The sequence below is a fragment of the Psittacula echo genome (assembly GCF_963264785.1).
Source record: "Psittacula echo genome assembly, chromosome: 1".
Classification (NCBI taxonomy): domain Eukaryota; kingdom Metazoa; phylum Chordata; class Aves; order Psittaciformes; family Psittacidae; genus Psittacula; species Psittacula echo.
This window is the reverse complement of record NC_137735.1, coordinates 12535906-12556056: the sequence shown is the minus strand read 5'-3', so window position 1 is coordinate 12556056 and position 20151 is coordinate 12535906. Positions and strand designations below refer to the sequence as shown.

Below are 20151 nucleotides of genomic sequence, written 5' to 3'. Positions count from 1 at the left end.
GCTCTTTTTGTGGATCGACAAATGGCTATTTTCTACATTCAGACAAGCTGCAATATTGTCCTACTTTCAGCTTGTGAAACTACAGAGATTTAGCACAGAAATACTTTTGTCCACCTAAGGTTGCTCTTCCTCGTGATGTGAAGTATTTTTCTATGTTAATGACTGTAATTTCACAGAAGTGGTTTTTTACATGTGCAATAATTTACTGTTTCAGATTATGAGAAAAAGCATTCACGTTGGAGGCTGTAGTGCTTTTCATATTGACTTGCCACTGTGGTAATTATTAGTGCTCTGACACCAGATGCTTGCATGGCAAATGTCTGTCATCAGTTGGTGGTGGTGGAAATGAAGCTCAGATACTGTTAAGCATTGAGCTGTTCCTCACTGGTGTAATATTGTTGTGCCCGTGAATTAGATGAGAATTCACAGGTTTAAACCAATAGCTGATATAAGAGCTGGTAACTTTGAGAAATAACTTACCTCATCTTTTACAAACCCATCTCTCGAAAGCAGAAAACTTAAGTGAATTTGGTTGTCTTAAAGTTGGTCCTCACTGCTTGTTTTGTGATTCAGGATCAGGCCTTGATAAAGGCCATGAGCAGCAAATGCAGCCTGGCAACTCCAAATCTTAACCTCCAACAGTGAGATTAAGGAATAAGAAATCCTTAGTTGAGTGTGGTGAAAAGGACAAGTAACAGTTGCAGATGAATAGACGGTAGGATAAAATGCGAGTCTGCCAAAGATGGTGCCACAACAACGTGGGTATCTCCTCTGAGTTAGCAGGGGACAGAGGGAAAATGGCAAACGTAATTCATCTGGATTGAGGCAGAATATGCAACAAGATGTGATGTGGAAGTTGTCTGAACTGTGGAAGACATATATATATATATATATATATATATATCTCGTTTAGAGCTGTCCGAGGAGGACAGAGCACGAGTTGTACTGAAAAGATGCTGTTCCTTGGGGACTGGTTTGAGGGATTGTTTGAGGGCTGGTGAGCTGTACTCGCACCCTCACTCGGGGCCGCTCCAGGGCCTGGCTCCCCATGGAGTCCTGCCCGTACCTGCCACCGGGAGCCAGGGACGGGAGCACGAGTGTGGGTATCCAAATAGAGCGAGATGCCGCCTTGTCAGCAATGCAGCTGAGCCCGCTGCATCTAATTCTGGGCAGCTGTGTGCAGAAACGAACATGCCTGTGGCTAATGCACGCTCCTTGTGCGAGGTTTCGCTTACCCGTTTTGGACCTAGAGCTGAACCGGGTTGGGAAGAGCGGCTGGGCGCGGAGCTGGGGAGCCTGTGCCGGGAGGGGCCGGGCGCCGAGCGTGCTCAGGCAGCACTGGGCGAGACGGAGAAACCGATCCGGTTCGCCGGCTCCGCGGGTGATTAGCGGGGCTGGCGGGGCGGGGCCCGTGGGGGGCGGCCCGGGGAGGGCCGGGGCGGGCGGGGGCCCGCGAGGCCGCGGTGCGGGCCCGAGCGGCGCCGCGGCGGTGCGGGCGGGTATGGGGCTCCGGCGCTGCCGCCTGTGAGGACCGCAGCGTTCATGGTGAGCGAGGCCGCAAAGGGCTGCGCAGGGCAGGGCGGCTGCCGGGGGTCGGGTCGGGGGGACGCGGTGGGTGGGAGCGGAGGCCGGGTGCCCGTCACTCGCAGAGCTGCCGGCCGCGGAGCAGCGGTGGAGCAGTGTGGAGACTGCCGCTGTAGAGCCTGGCGCGGTAATTTCCCTTTCGGCTTCGTCGGAGAGTGGTTACGTTTGCATAAGCGGAGCTAGAGCGGGATGACCTTGCTACAGCGGTTGTGTTACTTTGGGTTCGGTGATGCCGGTCCCCGGGGGAGGCTCGGTGCGTGTGGGAAGTCTCACAGCCCTCTCCCGGTTAGCGCGGATGATGTGCTCTGGTGAGTTATTTGTGTTTCTCCACAGAGATGGTTCAGGATCCCTTTGTAGGTTAGCTTTTTTTTCCATGAAGAATTACGGAGGATAAGCAGAACTTGAGTTTCTCGCATCTTAACTGCAAAGCTGCCAGGTTCCGCCCAGAATTAAACTCGCTTTCGGGGGGTGTGTGTGTGTGTGTGTGTGATGTTTCTGTGGGTATGTTTGTTTGTTTTGCTTTGTTATAAATCAGTGCTTTAATCTGTAGCACGTTCTCTTAGAGCATCTTCAAACCCTAGTTTAGCTATTGTGGCTTAATGCTGAATAGGTAAAGATGAAACCTGGAAGGAAGCCTAAGAGATCTCAGTGATAAGGGCGTATTCATAAAGGATCAGCTCGTCCTAAATTAATCCTAAAATTAACTTGCAACCATATCAGGTTAGTAAGCCCTAATTGCAGTGTAGGATTTAAGTACATGCTGAATTATTTGTACCTGTGAGAGATTTGAGTCTGTCTTATTTGAAAAGAAAAAGCTTAAAATGAGCTATTGTGTGGTTTAGCCTATTGCAGCATGTGCAAATCCTTCTACTTGCTCAGTCAGCAGATACTCTTAATATCAGTTTGTGGAGGATTCAGTCTGCTTCGCTGCTATATCATACATTGTGCTCTGTTCGAAATGGCATTCTTCTTACTGGAATAAAAGATCATTTTCATGAGCTTTTGTCTTCTGTGACTTTTGGGTGTTCGGGTTTTTTGATGTGTGTTTGTTTCTTTTAGTTTTCCCTATTTAAAACCCAGTCTTTTGGGTAACGACTGTCACCAACAGACATTTTATTCTTTTTTGGCTGCCACTGGAAAGGATGAAATTACTACAAAGGACTCGTAATCTGATAAAATGTGCCACTCCCATTGCTGTGCTGCTCTGGCTGCTTTACTGTAGGGTAGTGCTGAGAACACGTCAGTGAATACTTGCTGAAATGCGGGGTGGGCTTTGGCTCTTTAAGAACTGTGAATAACTGTACTAATATGCAAATGGTGTAACTAGCCACCCATATTCCAAAATAAGGCATTCCTTCAGCAATCAATTATTGGAAGAATAGTAATGTGGTCTGGAAAACTTTGTGCTTAGCTGAATGAGAGATTCAAATTGTACTGTACAGAATAAAGTCCCCACTGCAGCCTGGTGTATGTGGTTTTCTTACCTTCCAAAAGCAATTTTACTCTGCAGTTGGCTTTCAGAGAAAGAAGACCTTGAAAGTAATTTTCATAAGCCTTAATTAAGCAGCTTTTCTGGAACTTGTGCTGTAATACGCATTGGGTGCATGTGTTTTAATGTCAAGTTCTGTGAGCCTTTAGGGAGATCAATATGTGGTTATTTCTGCATATTAACAGTTTCTTGTGGATACCAGATGGTTTTTCTTTCACTAGTAGTGTCTCAAAGGAGTAAAAATGTTAGATTTAGGGACAAGGTTCACCTTGTCTGTGGAAGCAGTAGTAGAGGTTAATATTTGACTATGTTAATTTGTGAAAAATAGCTAATAAAGAATCAGTCTTCTGATAGAAACTGGCAGAAAGAATAGACATGAACTTCACTCCTGACGGCACAGTGGTTACACTCCGCAGTTGATAGTGCAGCTGAGGCATGTTAGGATGGTGCACTCATACACTGATCACCGTCAGCCACTTGCAGGGGGTTACTAAAGCAAGAATAGTGTCTTAGTTTTCTGAATATGCTCTTAATCACAGTACTTTTCTTCCAGTATTTCTTTGGTTATTTTCTCTCTGGAGGCTTTTTTTAATGAACAGCTTTTTCAGCATGAGCTTTGTCCCTTTACTAAACAAAGCTAAGCACTATTCAGTATTTCAGATAAGTTTTTCTTGGTTCTTTACCTTGTTTTCAAACTGATGTTGTGCACAGCAGTATTAACTGGTATCACTGAGCTGAACATTCCAGATTCATGACAGTGTTAGCATCATAGCAATGCGGGTATCAGAGGACTGACTGTCGAGGTAGTGTCCCATTAACAAACAAGGAAAAAGAGGGTTTTCCTGTGACCCGAGAGCTTCACGGCCAGCACCCATGACTCCCATAGAACTAGTTTGAATTAGAACTGAATTGTACAACAGAGAGTAGAAGACCATGGCTGTGTTGCTCTGCATTCATGTGTGGGTTTTATCCATCCTTTTTTTAAGGTGGGGTTGGAGGAGGTAGCCTTCCTGGAAGCAGTAGTGATCCCATTTTAGTTTCTGAATGATCCAGGCTGTTCTGAATGTGTTGGAAAGGTTGAATCTGTTACCAAAGAAGTGAGGTTAAAAGAAAGAAATCAGTACTGTTTGAGGAGCTGTTTGTGCTCATGGAAGGAAGTCATGGCTGGAACAGTGTTCGTAGTGCTCATTCGTAATTAATAGTTTTCACACTATAGTTTCCTTTTATTTTAATGGAAATAGTATAAACAAGCTACATGTGGAAGCAGGTGGGGTTTGGCAGTGGCAAAATTCATTATGAAGTTGAATGTAGAAGTATCTGTAATACGGATTTGCTTTTACCAGCAGGCCATTTGATGGTGTTTGTTGTTTGTATATCACTGATACTTTGCATAGTTAATCTTTGCTATAGTACTTCAAGTATTGGAGTAGACAGGAGTTGTGTAAAGGTTTTATTCCATTAGGTCATGTTTTCGGTACATTTATTTCCAAAACAGTGTTTGTAGGAAAAATAAAAACAGCATGGAACATGTAATGCCACGTTCTCTGATGCAGATCACAGTGATACACTAATTGAGGGTGAAAGGACTTTTGAAGGGCTAACTCCTCTTTCAGAGAGAGCTTAGACGAGGTTCCCAGGGCTCATCCATCTGAGCTGTGAATGCCTTCAAGGTTGGAGGTTCTACCATGTCCCAGGGTTTCACTACCCTCCTTTCTTCCTTAAGACCAGAATTCCCCTTTTAGCAGTTTGCACCTGTTGTCTTCTTGTTCTTTATATAAGTGCCTCAGAATTTTGTACTTTGCCTTCACTATCCCATTACTGCTGTCTACCAAAGATCCCTACGAAGCCTTCTTCCGAAGGCTGACCAAGCCAAGGTCTCTCAGCCTCTCTCAGAATCTCACTAGCTCCAGACCCCAGTCATCTTGGTGCCTCTTGGCTAGTCTTGCTTCGGTGTCAGTGTCTGTATTGCAAACCCAAGTTCATACCTTATGCTCTGTTATGACTTAGGATTGTTGTACTTTAAGGCATTGTAACATATGTGAGGTTCTGTCTAACCATGATTGGAACTTTTTTTGCCATCATTGAACGGCTGCAGCTGAAAATAGCTTGGGAGGAGAAATCATATGATGAGATTTTAAGACAAGAATCTTGTGGTTGTTTTTGCCCTCAGTTTCAAAACCATGTAAATCAAAACAAGAGTATTTTAAACAGATCTTATTTTCTACCTCAGATAGTATCTGCTGGTTTTAAGGTCGGTCTTAGCAGTTGTTTGTAAAAGCTGGCTTTAACAAAAGCCAGAGGAACTTAAGATGTTTCTACAAATAGAAGGAATGGAAAAAAACATCAAACCTCACTCCTGAACAGAAATTTGAACATTGTTTTGAATTCTGAGGTTGCTTTAGTTGAAAAGCTTTAAAAGAACCCAGTTGGGCAGAGATGTGAAAGCATTATCTTGTAGACTTTTATAGACCCTTTTCAGAATCTCATGTGCATTATCTTGATGTTCTCCACTCTTGTAACTTGCCCTTGTCATTTTCTTCTCTAGGAATATGAAGAAAAAACTGGACGAGCTCACAAACCGCTCTCTCCTAAGCAGAATGTAAGGAAGAATCTTGATTTTGAACCACTCTCCACTACAGCTCTTATTTTAGAGGACAGACCAGCGTAAGTTTTGGGAAGCACAACACCTAGGGTCTCTTTAAAATTTGCCTAGTGATGCTTTCCTTGCTATGTATATTTGATGACTCAATGATTTAAAATTTTAAGTAGATTTTTTTCAGGCTAATGAATATGATAGTGGGATGACTATGAGAAAAATGACTCAAACAAAACTATTTTATAATAAAAGCAATGGCCTTGTATGACAGAAGGTATTCGGAGAGCAGAGGTCTGGTTTTGAGTAATTCTACCTTCTAAACATGAATAAGGGATTTTTATTTTCCCTGAGAGACTGTAAGCATAAAAGTGAAGCTGGTATATGCTACAGAAATTGAGAGGCAAGGATACAGTGTCCTGTTTACATAGAGAAAGACCACACCTCCATAAATAATGAAACAACGTAATGATTGTTCTGCGGTGGGTTCAGCATTGCATTTTGAAGGTTGTCAAGTGCTTGGTGGATTGTTTCAGGCTTCTGTTGCTGCAAGGATATTCTTGTATAGGCAGTCTAACTCCATAGCAGTTCAATGGCACCTGCTTTACTGTGGTTTGCTTCTGAATTACACAGCTTCAGTTATGTTTAGCCGATTTCTGAATGGTACTCAACTTTACAGGCATGGTGTCTAAATTCTAGTATAGCTGTGCATCGGTGTAAAGAACTGGCATGGCATAGGTCTGTGTTTTCATCAACAGATCTGTATGAGGAATGCTCATGTATCAAAGTAGTCTAGTTGTAGGGTTATTTAAGACATTTTTTGGCTTAACTGGTAGACTATGACAGGACTTCTTGGGACATCTGGAACAATGTACCTGTGATTATTTGTTATAACAGGTTTTATTACATAGAGCTAGAAACAATACATATTAGCTTATTTGTTGTATTTAAAACTTGTCTGTTAAAAATCATGCTTAATGAGAGAGAATCTGAGAAGTACAGCAGTCAGATTGTATTAGTGATATGTTACAGGATAACAGTCAGAGTTTGCTTTCTTTCCTACTGTTGGTAGACTAAGGAACTTGTAGCAGAAATGGTATCAAGGTTCTAGGCAACTGAATCATCATGTCTTTTGTCTAGTAGGGAAAAGCTCTGGACAACAGTGCAGTCTTCCGGTGACTCTAAGGAATCTTTTTTTAATAGTTACAGTTTTATACTGTTGGGTTGTTTGGTTTTTGATTTATTTTTTTTTTACCTATTAGGCTTTAAGCAATTTCTTTTTTTATTTCCTGTGACAGAAAGAATTAACATGTACAGAAGAAAAATGCAGAGATTTTTTCCAAATAATTACTCTTGATTTTGCACTGACTTGTAGGGTTTGTTAGTTGAATCTTAATTAGATATTAAACATAGAATCACAGAATAGTTTGGGTTGGAAAGGACCTTAAGCTCATCTAGTTCCAACCCCCTGCCATGGGCAAGAATACCTCACACTAAACCATGTCACCCAAGACTCTGTCTAGCCTGGCCTTGAACGCCGCCATCTCATGTGTATGGTCGTGCTGTTAAGTGATAGGACAGATAATTTAAGTAGTGGAATTTAAGTTAACAGAGCATACATTGTTTCATCTGGTTTTCCATTTAAACTTTTCCTAACTCGCATCACTTTTAAGGATTTGGATTTAAAAAAGATGCTGGTCAGTGCACATAAATGAAACTGGAAAAGGAGCAGATTATTCTCTGTGGTTAACAAAGACACTAATGTGAAAATCCACTTTTCCTGTTCTTGTAACAATCTCGATTTTAAAAGATACTCATAGGTACATATCACACAGCTGTGCATACTTTACCGGTGATATGATTATGTAAATAGTAAAGCATGCTACTGTTAATGGTGACTGTGTCAATAGCTAACAGCTGCCTCATGTGTGACACCTTACAGGAATGTGAAAGTGAAGGCATCTATTTTTTAGTAACCGAAGATACAAAGTGTGCTAGGAACACAATACTGTTTACAGAAGAACAAAGGACTTAGTCATTTCTGTTCTGATGTTTTGGTGATCCTGTAGTTGTATGAGATACATAGTTGTTATGTTAATAGCAAGTATGATTAGCTTAAGTTTATGTCATCTGACATAGGAGTATGTGGATTTGTATGGCAGAGATGTTACAGGCCTTAACCACAAATCAAAATGGCTGTTGATATTGATAATGGAGCATATAGAGGATGACTTCAGTGCCACTTGTTGCTGTAGAAGTGCAGGGGATGAGTTAAGCCTTTAAAATAGAAATGGGGCCTCCGAGAGCAGAGGGGAAAAAGAAGCTGGTGTAGGGAGTAATTCCTGTATGGGTAAAGAAAGTTGTGGGTCTAACACTTGAACAAGATGCATATTAAGAGAGAGTATGGTCTTGTATCTTTTCTGCAGAGATCAATTTAAAGCAAAACTACCAGCTTGGCATATACCAGTATAGTTCTTCTGTTTCTGAAGATCAGCCTGTGGGTTCAGTTGGTTCAATAATAAAAATGCTGAAATTACCAAACATAAGGAAATTACTCAGCATATTTTGTGTATAAAAGTAGTCAGAGCTGGTCAATGTTCTTTCCTTCTCTTCTGCTGACTCTGGCAACAAAAATTTCTTTCCAAGGATGTGTTGCTCTGTTCTTTGATCAAATATTTTGACAGGAGCAGTACATGTTTTTCTTTGAGAAGGGTCTAGAAGTTTCTTCAGACAAGCATGCCAACTTCAAATACTGATCATTATTATTTTAAATTCAAGGAACCTCCCTGCAAAACCTGCAGAAGAAGCTCAGAAACACAGGCAGCAGTACGAAGAAATGGTGGTTCAAGCAAAAAAAAGAGGTGATGGAATTTCCTTGTCTTCAGAGGAGAGAAATGAAGTTAAGGGGTATTTCTAAACCTGAAATGCACTTGTGTCAGTCTGATGCTCTGTAATGTGAGAGATCTGTACTTCTGCTCAAAGTAGAATCAATCCAAAGAAGAGAGGAATGAAGGTAGTTTTACTAAAAAGCCCCACCCCAAAAACAGTCCTAGAATCCAGCAGAATAAATAATTGAGTGGCATTTGTTTGTGGGTTTAAACACTTACTAATATATCGAAGTAGCTCATCAGTCAAATTAGTGAAGATTAGAATTATTTAGATAACTACAGGTTATTTGATAGTTTCATGTTGAGATCAACCTTTCAGGCTGTAGTATATAAATACATAATTTTCCATGTAGGAGAATGTACCTAGTTATGTTAATTTGATAATCTGTCTCCCACCTCAGATTTACGGCTTTCCCAAGTTTTTTCCTCATGATTTCTTGTCTGTCATTGTTCACAGAAGTGTCTTAGTGACATTGTACCATGCACATCAAGTAGAGGTGACAGCAGTGGCTTTCTTCTGCTGATATTTTTGGCCACCTGGGTTTTCTAATTAAAAACAAGCATTGCAATAATAGGGAATTTAGACTCACAGAAGTTTTGTCCAGTGAGAACTACTGGAAATATTGAGAACTCCTGAGCCAAAAGAAACTGTGGAAAGGTGATATGAACACAGGATTTGCTTGCTTTTTGCAGTTGACATATTAATAAAAGTATCTTTTTGTGGTTTTGAGTGTGATACACCTACTAATGAAGTTCATGTGAACTTCCCGTGTTAATATATCTATTTAACATGTAGTAATCCAAAGGAGTTTTATCTGTTTTCTGTGTACAAAGGATAGATGGATTGAAAGAAATGGGATGATGCTCAGGTTAGGCAATGGGCCATGTCCTTGAGCTGTCTTCACTGGACTGGCATATGTCATTCTGTCCAGATAAATACCCTGACAAACCTGTTTTCCCCAAAGCCAATCCAAATGAACAGCTTTGCAGAGTTATGTATTGTGTGGAGGTCAGGAAATCAAAGAGTGTAAACACCCTCTTTTTGTTTAGGGAAAAAATCAAAGCCTGCATTTAGGCAGCCTTACAATACGCTTGTATCAAAGCAAATGCTGCGAGGAAGTTGGTACAGTTCTGCTCTAGGCAAAGCTTCTGTTGGGCTCTAATGTGGACCCATCAGGTTGTATGTGTTCATTCCAAAGACCTTGTTCATGGTGCTGCTGTTCTTTGGTTAGTTTTCCTTGTCAGGTCAGTACCTTCTGATACTGTAGACTCTGTGTGTATGTGTGCATGCACATGTCCCAACACATTTTCCAGTGGGAAGAATAGTAGTTGATGATGCAAGAAGAAGAAATACTGAATGATAATGCAAAAATGTACAATATGTTTAAGCTAACATGAAAATTGCTTTCTTTTTAAGGAACTGAAGGTTTACAGTGGTGTATGACATTTAGATTAACCACACACTAAGTAGCATCAAAAATAGGGCTTTTGTGATTTCCTGACAGTTATCTGAATCATAAGTTACAAAGACAACATGTAAGAGTGAAAACAAAATACTAAACTTGTATTATTTTAGCCTGTGTTTTTGAGTCTGCCATAACAAAAGGGGTGGGGCTTTATTAGCAAACACTCTGACCTGTCCTACCAGGTGATGCTGTTGGCTGTCAGAGATGCTACTTCAAAGTTACTAATGTGGATAGATTTGAAGGGTCAAAGGAGCCATATATTATCTAAATCCCTTTGTCCTATCCCTGAAAAATGGACCTAATGCATAGTTTGACTTTATCCTTTATTCACATTTGGCATCACTGCTTAGCTTGATGTATGTCTGGGAAATGCTTAGCATTTGAACAGTACTTTTAGGTGAATATAGTGTGATTTTACATGGCTGTGTAGCTGTCACTAGCTAACTCTGGATATTTGATTTCTGGTTTTAGTAACTTAAGAAGGAATATTGCTTTTCTGCAGAGCTTAAAGAAGCCCAGAAGAGAAAGAAACAACTGGAAGAACGCTGTAAACTGGAAGAGAGCATTGGCAATGCTGTTCTAACTTGGAACAATGAAATCTTGCCCAACTGGGAAACTATGTAAGGCAGTATGTTATACTGTGTTTTAATTAAAATTGCTGAGTCTGTATCCTGAAAAGTTACGTAATTAGCAAGTATTATTTAAAATGATCTTGGATGCTTTTGTTTGAAAGCCTGTTTTGGACAGTTACAAAGAAAATGAGCAACTTATATTTCCTTATTTCTACAAGGTGGCAGTAAGTGATGCAGTTCTAACTCTTTCTGTGTGTCTTTAATGAAGGTTTAGGATATAAAAAAACTGTATAAATGCTAAGAAGTGATGTGTGGTAGAAAATGTTGAAGTAGGAAGTATGATGCTTGAACACCATGCATCTATCAGAAATGAGCTACTTGAGCTGTTCATGTTACGGTATCAGATGTTGATTGAAGTACATGTATGTTATTATGAAGCCTCTTTAATTATACAGTGCTGTACCTGCTGGGATAATCAGTGATGGAAAGAGAAGTAGGTAGAGGGTTATTTGAAAAAATAAATATCTAAGTGCTAAAAGATTTCCTGCGGGGAGACAGCACAGGCAATTGGTAAGCTACCTTCCCTGTCTATAGTGTTGCATAGCTTTGTTAGTCATCTTAATAAAACCAGCCCCCCAAGACTTTGAGTGTAACAGCAACATATATCAGCCTCCACAGCCCTTTGATTGGTCCTTAGGTGCTTCTCTGTTCCTCCTTCTGAGCTTTCAGATTGATGAACATAAGCTGCAGCCATTTCAAAGCCTGTGTCCTTTTAAAATGGCTTTAATGCTCCCACCTAAAGTTATTATTATTACTTGTTATATCTTCATGCATTTTAGTGGAGGGCTAGAGCTGCAAAGCTGGGTGGGGAACTGCACATCTCATTTGCACAGCAGGGTGAGCACAGAGTGGGGAGAGGGTAGACCTCAACAAGTTCCTGTATTTAATCTTGCATGGAGATGGCCAGTTTTTAGGGAGTGGCATAGATACAGATTTCCTTTTCACTTGCTTATTTTTGACTGCTATGGTTCTTGCTGGTCAAGTGTGGTTACAAATTCTGGGTATTTTGATTGCTGTGCATCTGTCAAAATAAGCCATTAACTTGGAAGGAATTGAGCTTTCCTTCTCAGTTCAAAGCAATCTGCAAGTCGCATTTGACTTCTTGGCCTGTTGATGTTCATTTTGGTTTGGATCCCTTCACCAGCGGTAGGAGGACACATTTATAATTCAGCTGGCAATGAAATATTTCTTGGAATAATCTGTTTTCCTTTAAACAGGTGTTGTTCCCGTAAAGTGCGAGAGCTGTGGTGGCAGGGCATTCCACCCAGTGTGAGAGGCAAAGTCTGGAGCCTGGCAATTGGCAATGAGTTAAACATCACCCATGGTGAGACTGATGTTTTGTCTGCACTGTCTTACAAAGAGAAATAGTACAGGGACAGTTCTGCATTTGTTCTGGTGTATCAGAACCTGGGGTGTGGGTATGAGGAGATGTTATCTGGTTATGCTCTTTTTGAGTTGCTTTGATGTGTTTTGTTAAAAAATATCATGTCTTTTAATCTTGTAGCTGCTCTAGGACTGCTGCTGTGAATTGTTTCTGATTATTGTTGTCATTGTGGCTTGCTTTGATGTTAGATGGAGATGGTAGGAATTAATGACTCCAGCTTTTTTTCTCTTTTTGAAACTTGGAATCATTAGTTTTGCAGTGCTTGTGAGTGTGCATGTAACGCGCTTCCTTTGATTTAGAGCAGGGCAGTGGGTTTGTGAGAGATTAGAAGGCCCCTGGGAAAATTGGTACTTTTATTTATGTGTGTTTGTGAAAAGGGAACTAGTGTGATATTTCACAGTACAGAAAAACACAGCTCTGAAAGACTAACATATGTAATTCCAACATGGAAGTGCAGCAGACTGCCCGTACTACTCCTGCACTATGCTACTTTTCTGTACTTGGCTTAGTTACTTTTGGTGTAATTCTACCATGGAATTTACTAGACTTATCCCAGTTGTCCATTCAGACTAAGAAAAGTAATTACCTCAACATAAAAGGAAACTTGTACCTAGATTGCCTTTCCTTTTCACTTAATCAGAAGTTGTAAGTTAGTGGAACAGTCTTTTGGAACCATAACCTGCTTAGAAAGTTCAGCTACTATGTTAGTAACTTATAATGACTGGGGCAGCATTGCTCATATGATAGGTAGTTGGCACCTGACTAGATATGAGCATATTTGCTCTCGTGAGACCTCACTTGGAGTATTGTGTGCAGTTCTGGTATCCTAAACATAAAAAGGATGTGGAACTGTTGGAACAAGTCCAGAGAAGGGCCACGAGGATGATCAGGGGACTGGAGCACCTCCCGTATGAAGATAGGCTGAGAAAGTTGGGGCTGTTCAGCCTGAAAGAGAAGGCTGCATGGAGACCTCAGAGCAGCCTTCCAGTATCTGAAGGGGGGCTGTAGGAATGCTGGGGAGAGACTCTTCGCTGGGGACTGTAGTGATAGGACAAGGGGTAGCGGGTTAAAACTTAAACAGGGAAAGTTTAGATTGGATATAAGGAAGAAATTCTTTACTGAGAGGATGGTGAGGCACTGGAATGGGTTGCCCAGGGAAGTTGTGAATGCTCCATCCCTGGTAGTGTTCAAGGCCAGGTTGGACAGATCCTTGGGTGACATTGTTTAGTGTGAATTGTCCCTGCCCATGGCAGGGGGTTGGAACTTGATGATCTTAAGGTCCTTTCCAACCCTAACTATTCTGTGAGTCTATATACAAATCATGGACTTGGCTTTCTGTTTTTCTTCTTCCAGAGTTGTATGATATTTGCTTGGCTCGTGCCAAAGAGAAATGGCGATCGCTTAGCACAGGAGGGGCTGAAGTAGAAGGTGAAGGTATGCTTTTGACCAGTGATTTATGCTGTGGTACAGTATCAGAGATTTTGTACAATTGTTCCTTAAACTGAAATCACAGATTTTAAATAAAAAAATCAGCTATAAGGCTGTCTAGTAAAAAGAACACTTATTTTTGTGGAAGTAAGAGCAAAGTGTGGTCTTTCTTCTCAATGAAACTATGGCCCTCTATAAAACACGGTTGTTCATTTTTCTTTATAAAACATTGCTAGGTACAGTTCTGATTTGATGCCAATTTACAGGAAAGCTGGGAAAGTTTGGGAATTATAATTTTAATTGCAGCACTAAAATACTTTGCTGCATCTGTAATTTTGGAATCGAAACTCAAGTTACAGCAGAAAACTGCATTTTAGTCCCTTATTGCAGCTTTGAGCCCCTCTCTTGGGTATGTTTCAGAGAACAGCAATTTATTTTTGCAAAGTGGTTTGAGATTTACTAATTGATTGGAAGAGTTGTCTCATTTTGGGAATGTATAAAGCTACATGTAGATGCATGAAATTGCCTTTGCTATGTAAGTATGCTGAGCTGAAAAAGGAGAACATACATACTGGCATTTATCAACAGAAAAATATTTTGGATTGGAAATCCCCTGCTTTGTTCTCTTAAGGTTGTCTGTGTATTAAATAAGATGAGTATTTATGGAAACCTACTATCTAGTATGTTTCTAGCTTCCTCATGTACTTTGTTTTCTGGAGTGTAGATGCTCTTGCGGTTGGTGTAAATATTAGCTAGTGACAACTCTTAGGTTTTGATTCCTCAGTCAGTAGCAGTAGGCAGTTCCCAACTATATTTAACCAGAACAAAGTGCAAATAAACATTTTTTTATATCAGAAATAACATTAATACTTTAGAAACTTACTTTGCATGAGATCCATTTCAGTTACGGAGAGTGTACTGCAGTGTCCATGCATGCAAAGAATAAATGAACATTATTTTGGAAGGAGACCTGACAGCAGTAGATAGGTGCCATCCACAAAATACTGCTGCTTTAGGACTTTTCTCTCCCACCACAGCCTTTCCAGAGACAGCTAATTCAGGAGCTGCGGGGAAGCCTTGTTGAGAGCGAGGGGTCACAGATTAACAGGCTTGTGTCTGTCTAGTGATTTGTCAGCAGATACCAGTAAGTGCCTGGCCTGCCTTGCTCTGCACCTTCCCCCCAGCTCTTCAAAACACTGAGGGTCAATGTGCACTGTAGGGTTGCTCTGAGTCAGGATGTACTTGCTTCTCAGCCTGTGTGCCCTCTTCAGGGAATTATCCTGTCTATGCCCTTACTGCCTAGCATTCACATTGAAATAAATGAGCTGAGCAAAGCAAACCCTTACTGAGGGCAGGAGGGAAAAAGAGCATACGCTGATCCATGTAGTAAGCGCATAACTTTTGGCTTCTGTAGATGTTGGATTTTCTGCAGCTGACAGAGAAGCAAGCTTGGAGTTAATAAAACTGGATATCTCAAGGACGTTTCCTAATCTCTGTATATTCCAGCAAGTAAGTAATGTTAACTTCTGTCTTGACTTCTCAACTAAATTCAGTTTACATGATTTTGCCCATCCCTTGGTTGAAACAGCCCATTGAGTTCAAATCTGAAGTAAGTATCTTGAGAGGAAAAAATTCCTGAGGATTTTGGAAAACTATAATCTAGAAAAGAGTAACCTTGAGGTACTGCAAATTCTATTCTATGATTGTATGATTCTATTTGGAAGAGGCAAAACCCCAATGTTGGCTTGTCACTGTGATTCATCTAGCCCAGTGTATGCAGCTTCTGTCTGTACGTGAGTGTTTCCAAGTCAGTGAATGAATGCTGCTGGGTTGCAAATACACAGTGAGTGAGAGCACAGATTAAGCAAACAAGATTTGGTGGACCTTTTTGGTTTGATGCAAGGCCAATTTAATTTGTGTGGTTTTGGTGTGCTCGTTTTAACCAAGTGTTTTGTCCTTCTATACACAGATTTCGGCAGTGCTCTGAAAAGTTTAGACTGTGATAAATCAGCCTTTTCTGGGTGAAAAACTTTTCTGTTTGGACTCTCTCAGCCAGTTACAGTACTCAGTGTAAGATAGGGCAGCTGTTAATACTCAACAACGTGAACATTTTTAACTATACATGTCATTCTTGATATGCTGATTGTATGTTACGGCATATTGTTCTGTTTTCTTTATGGTTGATTTCTGCCTCTAGTCTGATAAACAAGTTAGTTTTTTATTAGTGTTCTCCTTTCTTGGCATTATTGTCAAAGTGCTGCTAAGCTATAAGAAATCTCTTAGGCTTGTATTCCTCTTGTATGAGGATTTAATATCATAGGATCATAGAATGGTTTGGGTTGGAAAGGACCTTAAGATCATCCAGTTCCAGCCCCCCTGCCATGGGCAGGGACACCTCACACTAGACCATGTCACCCAAGGCTCTGTTGAACCTGACCTTGAACACTGCCAGTGATGGAGCATTTACCACTTCATATGTAATCGATCTACCAGATGACCTGTATGCATTTGTAATAACTGTGGTATGGAGGGCTGTGTCATGCTTTTAAAGCCAACATTATTTTGAAAGACTTTGGACTGTTTAAAGCTGTATAGGGAAAGAATATAGATAGTAAGTATATGCTGTAGCACTGAAGAGTTTTTGATATGTTTGTTGTATACTCAAATCTGCTGTCTTGTTTAATTATAGGGTGGTCCTTACCATGACACATTGCACAGTATTTTAGGAGCCTATACTTGTTATAGACCTGATGTGGGCTATGTAAGTGATGCATTCATTTTTTTCAGGGATGGGGAGGGAGGGTTGTGTTACTTAGTCTTTTGTAAGCCAGTATTACATGATTTTGTGAAAACTTGTGGGGTTTCTGTGTGCTTTCTTCTATTCCAGTACATGCTTGAGAAGTGTATATGACAGTTCTGTTGCTAGTTTTAAACTTAACAGGTTAAGTAATTGGAAAACTCAAAAGTAGGTATTTGTACTCAAAAGTACATACTTAGGAGTCAAAAGAGAAGATGTAGTTAACTTGGTCCTTTGAAGTACATACTGTTCCTAATGGCAGTCTTACTGAGACTCTTCTGTTGAGTACATTTTACTCCTTTTGGCACGTATTTCTGTGTCTTAGCACTGTGAGCTTCTGGAACAGTCTCCAAAGCAATGCTGCCCATGAAGGCTATGTGAGCTTCCTTACAGCATTTGAAGTAGTGATTATGAGAGGACTGAGTAGATTTCAGATAAGTCATTTAGTCTTTTTTCCTGGGACAGGGGTATATATATGTGTGTGTGTGTATATATATCTGTCTCATACAAACTTATATGTATATGAGCTTATTCTTTATTTGGGAACAGTTGTTTTTGAGATGGCAGATGTACATCTGAGAGTAGCATGTGATGCTTGGGATAAAGCTGCTGAGCATAACTGCAGGGAAGCTTGAAGAAGAGCACATCAGGTGGTGTGCTTCATGTAGCATGGAACCTGGCATGGAACCTGTTGTGTTGGCAAGGAGCTTGTTCCTCAGGTTTGCAGGACAGACTGTCACGCCTTGGTCTGTGTGACTCTGCGGTGGCAGCACTGCAGCCTCTGAGTGAGCAAGCTTGGCTTGGATTCAGCATTGATTCCATAGCATACTCTGTAGAAAAATGCAGCAACATTATGAACTTATTGTAAATGGAACAAGAGCTTAATCTTAAAATGGTACTGCTTGTCAAATGAGTCATTGCAGGTGTCTGTAACTGCTGGTAACTGATTGAAAAAGGAAAGAGCAGGCTTTGTCTGTAGTGTCCTAGGCCAGCTTTCCACAAATAAGATCGTATGTGACCTGTCCTTGGGAGGAGTTACTTATAAACAGCTTATTCTTCAAAAACATCTTCATTCTGCATATTTGAAAGTGCTGTCAGCTTAGCCTGTCCTAGGACTTTTACTTAGAGGTGTCTTTACTCCTTGAGAGGAGGTAATGTGGGGACTGTTGACTTCCATGCTCTGAAATGCAATATGAAAGGGTCAAGTGAGTTAAAAAATCCTGCCTTTCTGAATGTTTCACAGACTTCAGCAGCAACAAGAGTGCATTAAACACTAGTGATTACAAGGACTAAGTGAGGCAGCATTCTTGGAAGGATACAGTTGTTGCTGAATGGTAACACTTCTTCTTTCTTTAGGTGCAGGGCATGTCGTTCATAGCAGCAGTATTGATCTTGAACTTGGATACTGCAGATGCCTTCATTGCTTTTTCTAACCTTTTAAATAAACCCTGTCAGATGGCTTTTTTCCGTGTGGACCATGGCCTTGTAAGTATGCAAGAAAACTGTTCTCAACATGCTGTGGGTATGTATAGGGAGAGTTTTAATAAGTAAAAACCAGTGGGCTCAGTAGCTTGGAGAAGTCAGGATTTATTCTAAAGCTTGATAAACAAAAAGCCCAACAACACACACTTTACCCCCTCAAAAAACCCAACCCAAAACTCACCCCACTAACCCTTTTGAATAGGCAGGTGAATGAAATTGTTCAGCTGCTATTTTATGATCCTGAAAGAATAGTGATGAGAACATTATTGTAGGTGTTTTTCAAATTGAGCACTGTAGTTGAAAGCTGAAAACACCTTAATATTGGAAGTGCCTTGAAGGTGCTTTTATCCTAACTAATAGCTTGCTAAAAATAGACTGCTGCAGGGAGAACCAGGTTTCCCATCTCTTATTGTAGCAGCTGCGTTTGAAGAGGAGCCTGGGGGAATTGGATGGGCAGAACACTCTTAATATTCAGTGGCAGCTGGTTCTTTCTATAGTCTCTAAAATACCTTGCTAGCAGGTACACTGGGCTACCTGTATACCCCAGCAAAATAAGGCATACCTGCTGAAATCCATTTTTAATTTACCTTTGAAGTATGCTTTTGTAAAATATATTGTTTTTCCCAGTTACGTTTTAACACTGTGAAAATAGGATCTGCTTCTCAGGAGTTCAGATGGGAGGAATAAAGGAAGGGAATGGATATCAACAACAATCTCTTTTGTTAGCCAAACAGTAAGACACTAGGGATCCTATCAGTACTTCCTGCTGGAAAAGCAGTATGCCATTCCCTGTTGTAGCCCCTGAATCTTATCAGTTGCCCATGGGGAGATGTACCACAGCACAGTCATCATTGCTAGAAGTATCGGTGATCTCAATTACTGTACTTGGAAAAAGAAGACATGTTTATGCATTCACTGTGTAAAGATGGTTCTTGTGAAGATTATTTTGGAATTAAATTTGCTAGAATAAGATGTATTTTGGGGTTTGGGTTTGGTTTTTTTAGCTAAAATACTGGGGTTTGATATGCTCTTGGATAGTGACGTTTAGTTCTATTAGCCTGGCTAAGTAGAGGCTTTATGGTAAATGGATGCTTACAGGAGAGTAGAGATAGAGTAGACATGAAATAATACTAACATACTGTGAAATTACAAAGCAGTGATTAACACCACAAGGAAAACTTTGTACCTAATATTTCAAACAGAATAGTGACACAGAGTGAGACAGTTTTGGCTTCCTGTGGTTAATGTACTAATCTGCTGTCTACCCTCATTGTTTTGTGCTCATTTGTCTTACGATGTAATTGAAAACCTAAGACCAGATGAGTTAGTTGTGGAGCTGATAGTAATTTATACTGATTTATCTTCTTTTGTTGGGTACAGTGTCATTAAACTAGATATCTTTTTTTAATTACTGCTAAATGAATGTCTTGTTGAATGTTGATTTGATCAATACCTGACCTGCTGCTGCATTTCTAATAGAGCTACCTGTATTGCTATCAATAGATGTCATTATAGCAGTTATGTTTAAGATCCCTTCTCTAGAGCACTTCTGAAATGCCTTATTAGAACTCTTACTGTAGTGCTAGCACGTAAGGAGATCATTTTGGAACTGTCCGTTGCATTACCCCCTTCCTTCTGTACACTCACAGGTGTCATGTGATGCTCGGACTTCATGCATTTAAAGATTCATGTTAGGAAGCTATTTTAGTTGTACAGTTCTGTAAAAGTGGGTTTCTAGATCTCTGGTGTCATGTTTGCCATGAAGCTGTTTCTCAGTACCTGATAGTTCAGAGGTTTTGCATAATGTTCCTGTAGCATGCACCCATCTCTGGTTGGCTTTTAAACCTTAAACACCTACTGACTACCAGGCTTAATTTTTTATTTGCCACTGTGAGTGAGGGTCTTCCACCATCTGCCACTTCATTCACATGAAATGGGAACAAATCTGTAAGGACATTAAAATACTGGGAGGCAGTCTGTCATCCTTTCAAAGGATTTCAGACAAAAGGCTCCCGAAAGCTCGTGTTTTCGTTTTACTGTCATGGTGTTTTGGGGAGAAGCATGCTGATACAACTGAAGAAGAAGAATCACAGACATTCTTTGTTGCTTTCACTGGGATATTGTAATTAAAATTACTGAATCATTCAAGGACTTTGCTTAGTTTTTCTCCCTACAGTATTAAGAAGAGGGGTGAGGGAGCTAAAAAGCCTTTTGTTTTTAACTCTTAGTTGGATTAGAAGATTTTCCATGCCCTCTCTTACGAAATCTAACATAATATTCAAATTTTAAATTAACATGAAAGTCTTAGTGTTAAAAATAGTACAGCTTAGGGGTTACGGTATCAGATGGGAGTTACAGTCTGTTTCTCTTGCATAGGTTTTTTGTCCTGATCTTTGGCTTTTCTGTGC

At 40.4% G+C, this 20151-nt stretch overlaps 1 protein-coding gene across 8 annotated transcripts in view; it reads left to right on the top strand.

Annotated features, from left to right (window-relative positions):
• Positions 1-20151, top strand: part of TBC1D14 (TBC1 domain family member 14) — a 71831-nt gene that overhangs the window by 37181 nt on the left and 14499 nt on the right. For 2 of the 8 annotated variants that reach the window (XM_080619744.1, XM_080619745.1), the window contains exons 4-11: positions 5619-5737; positions 8445-8527; positions 10523-10640; positions 11870-11976; positions 13390-13470; positions 14879-14973; positions 16154-16225; positions 17618-17746. In XM_080619744.1, coding sequence (XP_080475870.1) covers positions 5619-5737; positions 8445-8527; positions 10523-10640; positions 11870-11976; positions 13390-13470; positions 14879-14973; positions 16154-16225; positions 17618-17746 — 804 coding nt within the window. Of the gene's footprint in view, positions 1-1438; positions 1546-1813; positions 1893-5618; positions 5738-8444; positions 8528-10522; positions 10641-11869; positions 11977-13389; positions 13471-14878; positions 14974-16153; positions 16226-17617; positions 17747-20151 lie in introns of those variants that run through there. The other 6 variants (XM_080619746.1, XM_080619747.1, XM_080619749.1 and 3 more) reach the window with 5 other exon arrangements.